The 13570-nt window shown below is 60.0% G+C and overlaps 2 protein-coding genes across 6 annotated transcripts in view; both read right to left on the bottom strand.

Annotated features, from left to right (window-relative positions):
- Nucleotides 1-17: 17 nt before the first annotated feature.
- GJB1 (gap junction protein beta 1) lies at nt 18-3341 on the bottom strand. Of its 3 annotated transcripts, none has more exons than XM_088172931.1 (2): nt 3271-3341; nt 18-1012 (listed from the first exon to the last, which is right to left on the bottom strand). In XM_088172931.1, the coding sequence occupies exon 2, from the start codon at nt 998-1000 to the stop codon at nt 161-163; it is 840 nt and encodes a 279-aa protein (XP_088029057.1). In that variant the 5' UTR covers nt 1001-1012; nt 3271-3341; the 3' UTR covers nt 18-160. The 3 variants fall into 3 exon arrangements, with proteins under 3 accessions (XP_088029057.1, XP_014732612.1, XP_014732613.1); XM_014877126.2 differs by lacking the exon at nt 3271-3341 and adding an exon at nt 2872-2974; XM_014877127.2 differs by lacking the exon at nt 3271-3341 and adding an exon at nt 1698-1823.
- A 2987-nt stretch (nt 3342-6328) lies between these two features.
- NLGN3 (neuroligin 3) overlaps nt 6329-13570 on the bottom strand; it is a 39158-nt gene continuing 31916 nt past the window's right edge. For all 3 annotated transcript variants that reach the window (XM_014877202.2, XM_014877205.2, XM_014877203.2), the window contains 2 exons: nt 9487-10276; nt 6329-9059 (listed from right to left, as the gene is read on the bottom strand). In XM_014877202.2, the coding sequence (XP_014732688.1) occupies nt 8222-9059; nt 9487-10276 (1628 nt within the window). In that variant the 3' untranslated portion in view covers nt 6329-8221. The remainder of the gene's footprint in view (nt 9060-9486; nt 10277-13570) is intronic.

Genomic DNA, 13570 nt, shown 5'->3' with positions numbered 1-13570 from the left:
AGGAGGGAGGCAGCACCTGAGAATGGAGATTTAATGGCCCACGATGCCCTCCTGGCCATTTAGGAGAGCCAGATTCGCACCTGAGGGATGCTACCCTTGGGACAGGGAGAGTAACAGGCCCATGGGACGCTGTGGGGCCAGAGCCCCTGCAGCGGTGGCCCTAGCAGGCAGAGCAGCGGTCACCCTTCTCCTGCAGCCCAGAGTTGCGGCGCAGCATGTCCTTGAGAGAACCGTCCTGCTCTGTCAGCAGCTGGTTGATCTCGTTCTGCTTGTACTCAGAGGAATGCTTGTGCCCATAGAAGGAGCCCTTCCCTGACACGGGGTTGGAGTGGTGCTGGCCTCGGCGGGCACAGGCCCGCACCACCAGGTAGACCAGCTCTGCCATGTTGAGGATGATGCAGACACTGGAGGTGACCAGCATGAAGACAGTGAAGATGGTCTTCTCGGTAGGCCGGGAGATGAAGCAGTCGACAGTGTTGGGGCAGGGGTAAGCCTCGCACTTGACCAGCCGCATCATCTGGTAGCCTGGGTAGAGCAGGTAGAAGATGTACATGAACACGGCCTCGAAGAGCAGCCTGAAGACCACGCTGCAGACATATGTCCACCACAGCGAGCCTGCTATGCGCATCTTGTGCTTCTTGACTTCTTCCATGTGCTTGGCATCCCCATGCCCTGTTAGCATCAGCAGCTTCTTCTCCTGGTGCTGCTGGTACGCCACGTGCATGGCCACAAGAAGGGCTGGTGTGGTGACGAGGATGAGCTGCAGGGCCCAGAGACGGATGTGGGAGATGGGGAAGAAGTGGTCATAGCAGACGCTGTTGCAGCCAGGCTGCTGGGTGTTGCAGGTGAAGGCGGATTTCTCATCCCCCCAGACGCTCTCGGCTGCCACCACTAACACCATAATCCGGAAGATGAAGATGACGGAGAGCCAGATGCGCCCGATGGCAGTGGAGTGGCGGTTCACCCCGCTCAGCACCGTGTAGAGGCCGGCCCAATTCATTGTTTCTCACGTCTGCAGGAGAGAGCAGTGAGAGATGGTGTTAGGAGCAGGAAGGGCCCCTGGCTGAGAGCTAGCAGGTCCTGGCTCCAGTGGCAGCAGCCCCAGAAGGGACCTGGGAGCAACTGGCTGGCAGCCCTGGCTGCCTGGGTGGACAGCAGGATCGACAGACAGGAGAATGGCAGCATGGCTCCAGCTCCTGACACGGCTCAAGGCAGCATTTTAGCCAGAGCAGGCAGGAGACTGGCTGCCCCAGCAGTTCCAGATGCTCCAGTCCTGCCAACCCACACTGGCACAGGGATCCTAACTCACAGCTGCCACAGAGAACAGGGGTGAAGCTCCTACACCTCCGTGGGGACCCCCAGTACCAAATGCTGAGCTCTTTGGCTAGGAACGGTCCCAAGGAGCTTTATGGGCTCCACTGCACCAACACCTCCCTTTGTCCTCCCATTATCTGCAGGAGCAGAGCCAGGGAGCCCTGAGCCGGGGGGCTCCCCCCGTGCAGCCCTGCACTGCCACCGTCCCAGAGCCATCCTGGCCCAGGGAACACAGGGCGAGCCCACCCCCAAGCACAGACCCCTGCCCCACCAGAGGCACCCACTGGCACAGCGCAGCCCCGGGAGCTGCTTCCCACCCCTGCATGAGTCTGGGTGGCTGAGACCAGCCACCCCCCAGTGTGGAGGATCCTTGCTACGCGTACCTGCCAGTGAGGAAGGGTCCTCGCAAGCTGCCCCCAGTGGCCCCTCTAAGGTCTCATGCCTCCCGCAGGAGACCTCTGCTCCGCCTGCCCTCGTCTCCCTCTGCCACTGCCCTGCACTGGAAGTCATATGCTGCTTTATAAACTATTTACATACAATGGGGCCTTTATCGGTCCCTGAACAACACACTTTAGCATTCAGATCTAACGCCCTGACTTCCGCCCACCCTGGCCAAACAAAGTGCCTGTGTGCTGCATTCCCGCTGCTCGGCCCTGCACCCACCCTCACCTCCGCACCACGCCCCGCACCGACCACGGCCACAGCTCCCCCAACCCGCCGGGACCCACGCCACACATCGCTGTGCCGGACAGGCCACCCAGCGCGTCTGGAGGTCCTTTCCCCAGGAAGCATGGCCAAGCCCAGCTGCGTGCCCATCCCGCACGGACGGCACAGGGCGCTGGAGCAAGGGTCTGGCACTCAGCAGTCGGCGGGCCGCCGGGGGCTGGGTGGCACTGGGTACAGCTCCTGCCATCTCCTCAAGGCTCTGACGCCAGCAAAGCAATGTCTGAGGGCATCGGAGCTGCCCCGCGTGTGTCGTTGGAGCCACGGGAGAAAGTCCGGAGGAGTGACGCTAGCTGTGTACTGGGGCACAGGTCCTCCCCCCAGATGGACTCGCTGACGCTGCCCTACTGCTGGAACATGCTCAATCCCTGTGCTCGCGCAGCCCCCGCGCCCCTCAGGGCTGGTGTCTCAGCCACACCGTCACACTGTGCCCCATCCCTGCAGGGATGCGCCATGTGCCTCGGAATTGTCCCCAGCCCCAGGCGGGAAGCAGCACATCCAGTAAACCCTACCAGCTGGATGCCTGTAGGTTGGCTGGGCAATTAATGCCATCCCAAATGCCACCTCCTCCCCTTAGCCCAAGGCGCGACCGCCCAGAGCTGTGCAAACGATGGCGGCCAAAAACCGTCCAGCAAAGCTGTGAGGTCGCCGCTTGTGCTCCCACTGCTCCCTCCCCGCTCCCACCATGAAGGCCAGCATTGCCGGCTCCCCTCTCCTAGGCCCACGGCCGAGCCCTGCTGGGGCCCCCACTCCAGCCCCCCTGGTGCTCCCCAGCTGGGGGACATACCGCTACCGCCACCCCCACAACGGTGCTGTGCCTCCCAGGTTCCTCACCTCAACACCAGGACAATCTGTGCTCTTTGGGATTGCAGCAGACAGCCTCCAACGTAACACCCCGGACTTTATACTGCCCTGCAGGCACGTCCCCCACCCCCTCCCAAACAGCCTCTCTCCTTGCACGACTCGCCAAGCAAACACCGCAGGTGTGTCCAGCCTGGCTCCCACCCACCGCATTCACCCTCCAGCTGAGCATCACCCGGGGCCAGCCTCGAGGCTACTGAAGTACCGGGGCAGGGCCAGCCCCGCAGAATGGTCCCCGGGGAGATTTCTGGTCCCCGTGGCCCCACTCCCCTGCTGTGAGCATCCTCCCCGCTGCATTCCTTGCAAGCCAGGCACATGCACCGTGGTGGATCCCTGCTCTCCATCCGGAAGATGACCCCAGCTCATGGGCACCTTGATCTGCTGCAGGCTGCTGGCTGGTCCCTGGGAAGCCACCAAACATCCAGATTTAATGTGTAAAAGTGCAGCCGGGAAAAGGCAAACAGCCTGTCAACGATTAACTCGGCTGGCCCGCTTCAAGGTTCCGCCGCCCAGCACACTATGTGGGACGTGGCGACTCTGCCGCTCATCCCGGGCCCCTGGGCTAGGCTGCAGGGGCCCGAGAGCATGAGGGTGACAATGGTGCCGGTGTCTCCCGCACGGGGACGGAAAGGTGGCACTAGGGAGCGGCCGGGGGCCGCTAGGGGTGCCCCCGCAGCGGGCGGGGGGCAGTGGGCAGTGAGATACCGGCGGTGGCCGGTGGTGCGGGGCGGGTTGGGGCCATCGGGGCCACAATCTCACTCTCTTGATAAGCTGCTGCCGCCGCCGCCGCCACCTGAGTCAGCGGCGCTCGGCGAGGAGCGGGAGAGCCGGCACCGCCCAGGTCCCGCACGTTGGACAGGTTCTAGGGGTTAGCGGAAGGCACACTGTGGGACACCATGGGCTAGTGCGGCCAGGCTGGCGGGGTGAGGCTGGGTGGGGGTCACTGTGGGGGGGGGATCAAGAGGAGGGCAGACTGGTAAGCACTGGGGTGGGCTGAACTAAGTGGGACGAAGCACAATGGGAGGTTGGCGCGGGGAGAGGGATCCCTGGGAGCCAGTCCAGGGGTCTTACTGGAGGGCCCTGGGAGCCAGGCGGGAGGTCACTGGGGCTTACTGGGAGCCAGAACAGGGGTGACTGGGGGGCACTAGGAGCCAGGCGAGGGTCGCCGAGGGGCTCTGGCCGTGCGGCGGGGGGGATGGTCGCCATCCGTGGCACCAGGTGGCGCTGCGGGGCCGGGCCGGGGCCGCACCTGCCCGCGGCAGCGCCCGGCGGGGCTCGGCGTGGGAATAATCTCAAATATAGTTAAAATGGAGGAAAAAAACCCAAAAAACCAAAAGAAACCCCAAAAAACCAGGAAAGAGGAGGACGCATCCGGGGCGTTGCTGTCCAGCACGGTGCCCGCCCGCTGTCCTGGCTGGGAGGAGCAGAGGCCCCAGGGGTGGGCGGGAGCGCGGGCAACCCCCTCGCCTGTTGGCAGTAGGTTAAACTGCAAAAGCCATCGGCGAAGGACGGGCTGTACCAAATAGATGAGGCCGGTGCTTCCTCCAGTACTCAGAAAACTGCCCCGCCCGCCACCACGTGGGCCAGTAACGGGCTCTTTGTTAATGACGCTAATTGTTAAGTTACTTGATGTCTGAAGTTGCAGCGAAGAGGTCAAAGACGTGGGCACGCCTACCGCAGACAAGCTGATGAGATGGGCAGGATTGAGCCAGCATGCGGATGGTGGGACGGGTGACGCAGTTGCTGGCACCCTGCTAGGGTCAGAGAACTTGCAGCCCAGCAGTCTCTGTCGGTACGATGGATGAAATCAAGCTTGAACCATCACTGAAACATCTCCACCGTCAGGAAGACTGCGGAGGAGGGTTCCAGAGTCCCCTTTCCCCGGCCATTCTGCTCCAGGCAGGGTTGGCCTTGTGAATGGCTCAACCTTGTCACTGGATGGCCACTGCAGTACAGGGGCTGCTGGGCTTCCAGCCTGGGACTGGCAGCAGCACAGGCATTCCTGGATCCAGGCTGCTGTTCTCAGAGAGACAAAACCCTCTGCTCTGAGTCAACTGCCAGGAAGGTCACTGGCAGTGGGTGAGCACAGAAATCCTTTGTGCTGCTGCAGCACAGGCCAGAAGGGGTTGTAGCGTAAGACTTAACAGCTTGTCCTGCCTGCCTGCCTGCCTGCCTGTGAGTCTGCTCTCCTGTGTCCTGGGTGCATCAGAGGTGTGGGTAGCAGGACCAGGGCACTATCCCAGTGATGCTTCTGTGAAGAGCAGCATCCCTGCCCTCCTGCTGGCTGTGGATCCTCGAGCAAGCAGTGGCCAACTACAGGTCACTCACTGCCTCCCATACCAGGGACAACTTTGTAGTCGAGTTCCCTTATGATTCTCCTTGCCAACAGCCCTAAACATGTCCCCTGAAGCAGGGGATGTCCCATAATTGTCACGCAGATGTTAACTGTTCATACCCTCTGGGATACAGTGTCCCTTGAGCTTTGCCATATCTCCAAAGAAAAGCTGTTGATGGTCAAGGACACCCTGGACAGATGGCAGCCTCAGGAGTTTTGCAAAGGCAGTAGCATAATAGCAGTGGTTGTCTGTCACCAGCTTGCCTTGGGTTCCTAGCTGGGTTGGCCATGCTGGCACATGTGGCAGCATGCAGCTGGGGCTGTGCAAGGATGAGGAGAGGGGACGGAAGGGCAGGGCAAGCCCCTAATCTGGGGCAGAAAGGCATCCCCCTGTGAGAGGGCACTAAGCACCCTGTGGGATGCCACAATGGGCAGCACTAGGGCTTCTAGAGGGGTCCAGTACAGGGTCTGGAGCACGGTGCTGAACAGGGTGACATACGCCCATGGCACTGGAGCTACAAAGGTCCCCCGGGGGGAGAAGGGCAGAGCTCCACCCTCAGCTTCCTGCACAACCTGTGCCCCTGCCTGCCCCAGCTCCCCTGGCTCGGGGCCTCGGCCCTGGCTCCAGTGTTTGCACGCTGCCTGGAGGCAATTTAGCCCCCCCATTCCGTTCCTGGTTTCCATGGCAACTCCAGTTGAAATTACATTAAAAAGAAATGAAACCAGCAGCTTTTCTGTTTGGCAAGTAGGGGGAGGGGAGCTCAGCTGGGAAAGGCTGGGGAAGGGATTTGAAGAAGTTTGGAGGGAGGGGACTGTGGGACAGATGCATTCCCACAAGGGGTCCCAGTGCTGGGGGCAGCAGGGCTGGGGGTATGTGAGGACACCTCCCCACTGTGGCACTTGGTGTTGGCAGCCCTGGATGGTATGGTGCCAGCTTGCTGCACTGGGGATCCAGCACTCTGACATGGTCGGATGATACCAGGGTCCTCCTGCTGACTCTGTGGGGTGGGTGCCAGGGACATGAGGACCAGCACAGGGCACCCCACCCAGCCCTGCAGTCCCTGGGCCCTGCATGGAAGAGGCGAGACACACTGCTATTAAAAATATCACTTTTGTTTTATTTGGAATTTGTTACTCTGCGCGGGTGACGGGGTATAAATACATTCTCCAACGAGCATCCTCACCCTCAGCCCTGCGCGGGGTGGGGCCGGGGCAGGGTGCAGGGCCGTTGCTGCGCTGGCCCCGGGCAGCAGGGCCAGCAGGGCCGTCGATGCGCTGGCCCAGGCAGTAGGGCCAGCCGGCACCGGTGCGTCACGGCCGCCAGCACGGGCAGCGTCTGCCGGCCGGACCGTCTTGCACAGGGACAAGATACAGTGTCCCCACAAGGACCTGTCCCTTTCTCCTGCTTCCCCAGGCCCCAGGTGCTAGTGCTCACCTTGGGGGGCTGAGACTGTGGTGCCCCACCTGGGATCCCCTGCAGCTCCTTCTCCATGCCCAACCACACCAAAGCCACTTGCCTAGAGCCACGTGTGGCTCTGTGTCCAGAACAGCCCAACAGATGCCCCAGCACAGGTGTTCCCATCCCCACACAGGCTGCATCACCCCCAGAGTTCCTACCCAGGCGTCTGTTCCAGCTGCACGTCCTGGATGCTGGAGCTGGGGTCACCCCACGATGGGGTAAAGGCCCCAGTGGAAGCGACCTAGGAGGCAGTTTTGATGTTGGTGAGCGGCTCACCCTATTGCTGTTACTCCACTCCTGCCAAAGGCTGCAAACCAGGGCAACAGCATGGGCAGGGAGGGCACAGCACAGCCCTGGGGCAGTGGTGAAGGGATGTGGGATGCTCCTGGGGGAGCAGGGCAGGGTGGGGAGCATGAGGGGCTGTCCTGGGTTCATGGGAGTGAACAGACAGTGCTTGGAGCAGGTGATGCCCACACGGGACGGTGGGTGGCACTGGCCAGTGGTGGCAGTGAGGGACTGGGACGGGGGTGCTCGCAGGCAGGCCGTTGGATAGGCTTTTTGGCTGAGATACGTGGGCACAGGTGACAGAGGAGGGAGAATATCAAAAAATACAAAAGAGTGCAGCCCCACAGTGCGAGAGGCACTGCCCTGCCTGGTGCCCACCCACGGCAGGTGGGCGCCATGGGGGGCCAGCACCGTGCGCACACGCTGGCTTCTAACTGGCTTTTTATTTTATATCAAGAACACTTGGTTTTAAAATCTTTACAAAGGACAAAACGCGGCGACTCCGTTAGTGTGTAAAGAACTAAAGATCTGCTTAAAAAACGTCTCTGCAAAGAGAAATGACTGACACAAAAGAGATTCTCTGCAGCGCAAAGAGGGGCTGAGGTGCCACGGCTCCAGCCCAGGGTCCCACTCCAGGGTCCCTGAGCCCCGGCACCAGCCCCAGTGCCTGCATCCAGCACAAGGCCAGGTCCCTGGACCCTGCCCATTCCCTCTGCCTAGAGCACCATGGCCTGGGGCCACTTCTCAGCACAGTGAAGGAGCCTTTTCCAGGGCTGCCAAGATGCCTGGGGATGTCTGGGCACTGGCCAAGAGGGATGCCCAGTCCCGTTCCTTGTCAGTCCCAGGGTGCTTGGTGGGCTGAGCACTGGGCATGTGATCACCCAACTAGGAGGCACCGCGATGGCACTGGGAGCCCCGTGGCCATTGACAGTGGGGTACCCCTGCCCACCTGCATGGGTGGGCTGTGCAGGGTTACACCGTGTCCCTCCTGCACCCCACTGGCGTCCCGGGGCAACCCACGGGGCCCTGAGGCCAGGAGAGTCAAAGCACTTCTCAAAAGTTAGATAGGAACAAAAGAAAGCACTGGGGCCACTCTGGGACCCCACAAGTCTCTGAGCTGGGAGCTGCACCGTCCGTGGGCACTGCCCCTCCATCTGGGGGCTCCGTGGGCCCCGCCAGTCCCTCTGCCAGTGTCTGCTGCGTGTGTGTGCGTGCGTGCATGCGTGTGCGCCGGCGGCGGGCAGCTATACCCTGGTGGTGGAGTGTGAGTGCGGAAGCCCCGTGCTGTTGAAGCCGGCGGTGAAGGTGTTGTAGGGGTGCAGGGTCTGCAGCCCCACCAGCGAGTTGGGGATCATGGTGATGGTGTTGGGGGTCATAAGTGGGATGTCATCTGGAGAGCGACGCAAGGTGAGGGTGTAGTCGGGCAGAGCAGCCAGGCGCAGGGTGTCATGGGATGGCACAGCTTCACACTCGTGGTGCCCCTGGCTCACCTGCAAGGAGGGCATCTCCTCATCAGGTGCATGGGCAATGTCGTTGGAGGCACCACGCTGGGGGCTGGGCTGCCGGTGCGTGTCCTGCCGGCGCTTGTCCTTGCGGTAGTAGAGGGCGGCGAAGGCCAGCACATTGAGGAAGAGGAGGGAGGCACCCACAGCGATGGTGACGCTCAGTTCAGTGGAGTAGTCACGGGGGCTCTCGAGCAGCGTGCCCGCCTCTTGCTCTGGGCTCCACTTCTCCTTCCCGTTCTCGCTGTTGTAGGCGGGCGAGATGGCGGGGCGCTTGGTGGTCCAGATCTTGCTGTTGGGCCGGCGGGTGATGTGGGAGTTCTGTGTGGTGTCAGGTGGTGGCACTTTGGTGGTGGTGGAGGTGTAGTGGAACATATCGTGCAGGTTGTACAGGTGGGGAACCAGGTGCTTCCAGAAAGCCACCTTGGTGGCCCGGTAGTGGTCGCGTACCCGTGGCTTCAGCCCAATGTGCAGGTACAGCTGGTCACGGGGGTTGTACTTGGACCAGGCCACCTCCTCAAACCGGTTGGCCTTGGTGTGGATGAACTTGGTGTCCTGGGGGACAGGCTTGTTGGGGTCCCTGTGAAACACAGGCAGAACAGAACTAGGAAAAGCCAAAGAAGCAAAAAGGGAGAGCTGGATGCAGACACAGAAACTGAAGGGACATTTGCCAGTGCTGGCACAGGGTGGGCTGGCAAAAGATCTTGAATGACTGAGCAGCACCCAACCCTGGGTGAAGCCTCACCTACGATAACCAGGGCCAACAAGCCTCCCCACCCCTGTGGCTTGGCTGGGTCCTGTCCCAGGGACTGGCCATGATCTAAGCTTCTTGCTTTGTGGTTGATGCCATGGCCCCAGTGAAGGTGCAGCACATGGAGACCTCTGGATACAGGGAGCTCAGTGTCCCATACCAGGCATGATAACTGCCCCCCAACCACAGCACAGCTCCAGAGAGTGGAGCTGCAGTGAGTGCAGACCCCCAAGGCACGGCACCCATCCCCACTCACCCTGTCTTGGCAAAATTGGTCCAGTAGGTCATCACCACAGCGCTGAGCATCACATCGTTCTTGGAGAAGTTGCAGGGAAAGAGGTCTGTGGGGCCAATCATAGGGATCCCAAACACATAAGGCACCTCATCCCCGTGGGCTGCATCAGACCATGCAGGCTTCATCAGGCTCTGGCAGTGGTGGTAGAAGGCATAGAAGTAGGTGGGGGAGCCATAGCGTGCGTGCAGGTCAGCTGTCACCACCGATGGCTCTACCCACTGGTGGTCAGTGAAGAGGGCCACCAGAGTCTTGCGACGTGTCTCGGGGTTGTCCCGGTCGGCCCAGTCCGTGTACATGAACTTGATGGTCTCCCTCAAGGTGTCCTTGCCCTCAGGGTAGCCGTACAGGTTGTCTACAAAGTTGGAAACTGAGTAGTCAAAGTCACTGCCTGAGACACCGTCCTCAGGGTCCACCACACCCTCCACAAACTTCAGCCCTTCACCCTGGTTGACCCCCAGCATGATATCATAGTTGAGGAACTCGCCCTGCTCCATCAGGATCTCTGGGTCATCCGGGATCACATCCCCGTCAATGACTGGCCCGAAGGCCACATGGTAGCGAGCTGGCTGGATGTCTTGCTCTACCAGCTCCTTGGCACTCTTCTGCCGCAGGCAGTCCACCATGTCCACGGTGTCCAGCACATTGCAGCCCACCTTGTCAGCCAGCATGCTGGTGTACTTCACAGGCTGGTAGTTCACAGCCCAGCTGGAGAGTGCGGAGCCACTCTGGATGATGGCTCTCTGGAAGAGACCTGCAATACAGGCAAGGAGTGGAGGAAGCTCTCAGCAGGGTTCCAGCATCCCGGTGCTGCAGTGCAGGATGCAGCATGGAGGAGGGATTGATGTTCTTGTACCCCTGTAAGGACCCAGCACTCCAGTCTACACCTGGCCTTGTCCCTGAGCTGTGCTGCCTGCTGAGCTGGGCTCACACAGGGGGCTCAGCTCAGGGCAGCTGTGGGGATGGCAGGATGACAGCTGGGAATGCAAGTGGGTGCCCCTGGAAGCAACCAAGGGCTGCTGTGCTCCCCGAGGATCCTATTGCAGGGGATGACCCAGCATCCCTGTTCTGATGTGCAGAGAAGAGGGGCCATGGTTGCATCACATCCTGGCCTTGCTGAGCAGCCCGTGCTACACTGGCCACTCCAAGGATGTGGACCTGAGCCCCCGAGGGGCACATGCTGCCCTGACTCAGCACCATCCTCCAGCCCAGGTTCATTGAGGAGCTAGGCTGTGGGCTGGCAGCAGTGGGAGGGTTAATGCCTGCTTGGGGACACTTAACCCTGCCGTGTCCCACCCCACCGCTTTGTCAGAGTCCCCCTCGACCCCCTCCCTGCTGCTTCCTGCCCAGCTGGGGCTGCTCAGTGCCAATCCGGCCCCGCAGAAGCACGCTGCCAGATGCACAAAGAGGGCCTTTCTGCCACCAAGAACACAGAGGGAGTGGACTTTCGCCCTGGAAAACGAGGCCACAAAGGCCCTGGCCCAGGCAGAGAAATGCATGGCTTTGCTCCAGTCCTATGTCAATGGTGCTTGTGCTCAGAATACAAAGGGTGGTGAGGAAGCAGAACCTCTGGGCTGTGAAAGGCAGCCAGTCCAGAGTGCACCCAGGGGTCCCTGCTCTCTGACCAGCCCTCTTTGCACCCCAAGTGCTGCCTGCACCCCTGCCAGACCCCAGCAATTGCTCGCCATGAGGGACTGTTCCCTCGTGGTGATTCAGGTGATCTCTGAATGGTGCTGGCACAGCAGCGTGGTGGCCATGGGCCTGCCCCGGCACCCTGAAACGCAGAGAACCCCTGTGCAACCAAGGCTGTGCCACTCTGCAGGGAAGCAGAGCAGCACCTTCCCGCAACAGAAGTGTTCAGAGGCTCCTGGCTCCCAGCCACCATGTCCAGAGCTCTTGTCTGCACGCACAGTCCTCACTCTGCCAAGTACCTGACATACAGTCCCATGCACTGGGACAAACAGAAGTCACAAGCTCTGTTTGTCACCTCGTGGTGCCCTAGAAAGCCATACCCAGCCCACAGACTGGAGACTGGCCATGAGCTTGCTTGCTCTGCGCCATCATCCACGTGCCAAGGAGCAGGATGGGGTTTCCTGGCTCCCTGGAGATGCTGTCCCAGCAGCAGCTATTGCACTGTGCTAGCAGCATCACTTCCCAGACAGACCCACCAGGCTGGGCTCTGGCCCTGCCCACCACTGCCTGGGGAAGTACAGGGCAGATGATGTCACTAATAGCTGGTCATGTCCCTGATGGAGCCCCTTTGCCTTGTCTCTGCATGGCCACATCCTGATCCAGGAGGATCCAGGACCCTGTGAGAGCCCAGACTCATCATGTCCTCCTGCTCCATGCCAGTACCTGACTGAAGCCTGACAAACACCCCAGGGAGGCATCAGCACCCTGCAGTCCACACTGGACCTCTCCAGCCTGCTGAGGTCCAGGCAAGAAAATGAAGTTCTGCCTTTCCTTCCTGTTCCCCTCCACGGTGAGGCTCCCAACACACACCCTGCCTCCTGCAGGACTGGCTGCCATGGCACAGTGGAATCAAATGGTGGGGCCAGGGCTCTGCCATAGGGTGGTTGGAGCTGCAGACTGCCACCAGCTGCTGCCAGCTCCTATTTCCTCTTTGCTTTGCCCAATAACTGAGAATGGAAACACTTCTGGGGGTGTCTGGGACAAGCCCTGCTCAAAGCAGGGTGCTGGGTGCCTTGTCCAACTGAGATCTGAAGCTGGCAGCAAAGGGCAGAAGTCCCCTCGGAGAAGGAGATGGGGCAAAGGAAGCACAAAAAGTTTGTCTGGCAGAGACTGTTCCTGCCCTGGTATGGCTAGCTGGGGAGAAAAACAGCACTTTGGTCACGGATGAGGAATCAGAGTGACCCTACAAGGCCTGAAGCTGGCAGGGAGCTGTGGATTTTCCCAGAAGCCAGACCTAGCATGTGCTGTCCCAATCCTCCAGTGTCTGCCTCTTGCAGCACCTGGCAGAGCAGGCACAAATCAGCAGCTTATTAACAGCATTAATAGCATGTGATCACATGTGATGGGAAGTTTTATTTTGATGCAGTAAAAACAAACCCACCTGCCAGGCTGCAACTTAGCACTGCTCCCACGCCATGTTCCAGAGCCAGCTACCCGTCCCTGGGGATATGGGTGCTTTGGCACAGGGAATTTTTTGAGGTCATTTTAGGGCCATTTGGCTTTATGAGACACTGGCTGCAGAACTGAGCACTTCCCTCCTGCCTGACTGCATTTACAGCCAGCAGCAGCTCTCCTGCCCCAGCACCTGGACACTCAGCACCTCTGAGATACAGGGGGGCCACACCAGAGGCACTTGGGATGGATGAGGCAGCAAAGGATTCGTCATGCAGGTGCAGGGCTTAGTGGCATTAAGTGTAGCATCACCTGAGAAGTGCATATACAGGCAGGACTATTTTTAAAGGCTGAAAAGTCACAAGGAGCAGCCCCTCCAATCCACCCTCAACCTCTCTCCATGCTGCTCCGTTCTGCAAGAGGCTGGGGCCACCTGGGCAGCCAAGCACACTCTCCTGCATACCTATGATGGAAAGGAGCACGCTTAGAAGCATTGAGAATGCATTACACATAATGTTCCCTCCCCAGCCTTTTACATTCAATCTGGGCAGAGAAAACACTTTTTCTTTCTGCGGGAGCTTTCAGCCTGTAAAAGACTCCCCATCATCAGCCATCGGCCCTGCTGAGGTTCTGGAGATCTCCATTCCTGTGTGATTCCCAGGCTGTTGAGCAGGGCAGCAGCTCTTCACATCAGCTTCGAGTGTAATTTGCTGTCTCTGAAGGGCAGACTTATGCCTATGTCTGCTGCTCACACATGTTCTTTTCTCCTCAGTATCACACCTGGGGGCACAGCACTGGAAGATGGCTGCACCCTCACATAAAGCTCATGAGCAGGCCCCTGACAGGCTGCTCCCCTGTGGACCATATGCACTTCAGGCTTTGCTCCTATAATTTCCTTTAGAAAGTTTATCAAAAACACCTCTAGTCTCACAGTTAATTTTTTCCCCCCTCAGTGCTTGATGTA

Source organism: Sturnus vulgaris, chromosome 14, assembly GCF_052056855.1.
Source record: "Sturnus vulgaris isolate bStuVul1 chromosome 14, bStuVul1.hap1, whole genome shotgun sequence".
Classification (NCBI taxonomy): domain Eukaryota; kingdom Metazoa; phylum Chordata; class Aves; order Passeriformes; family Sturnidae; genus Sturnus; species Sturnus vulgaris.
The sequence above is the reverse complement of the archived record's forward strand: the minus strand, read 5'-3'. Positions and strand labels throughout refer to the sequence as shown.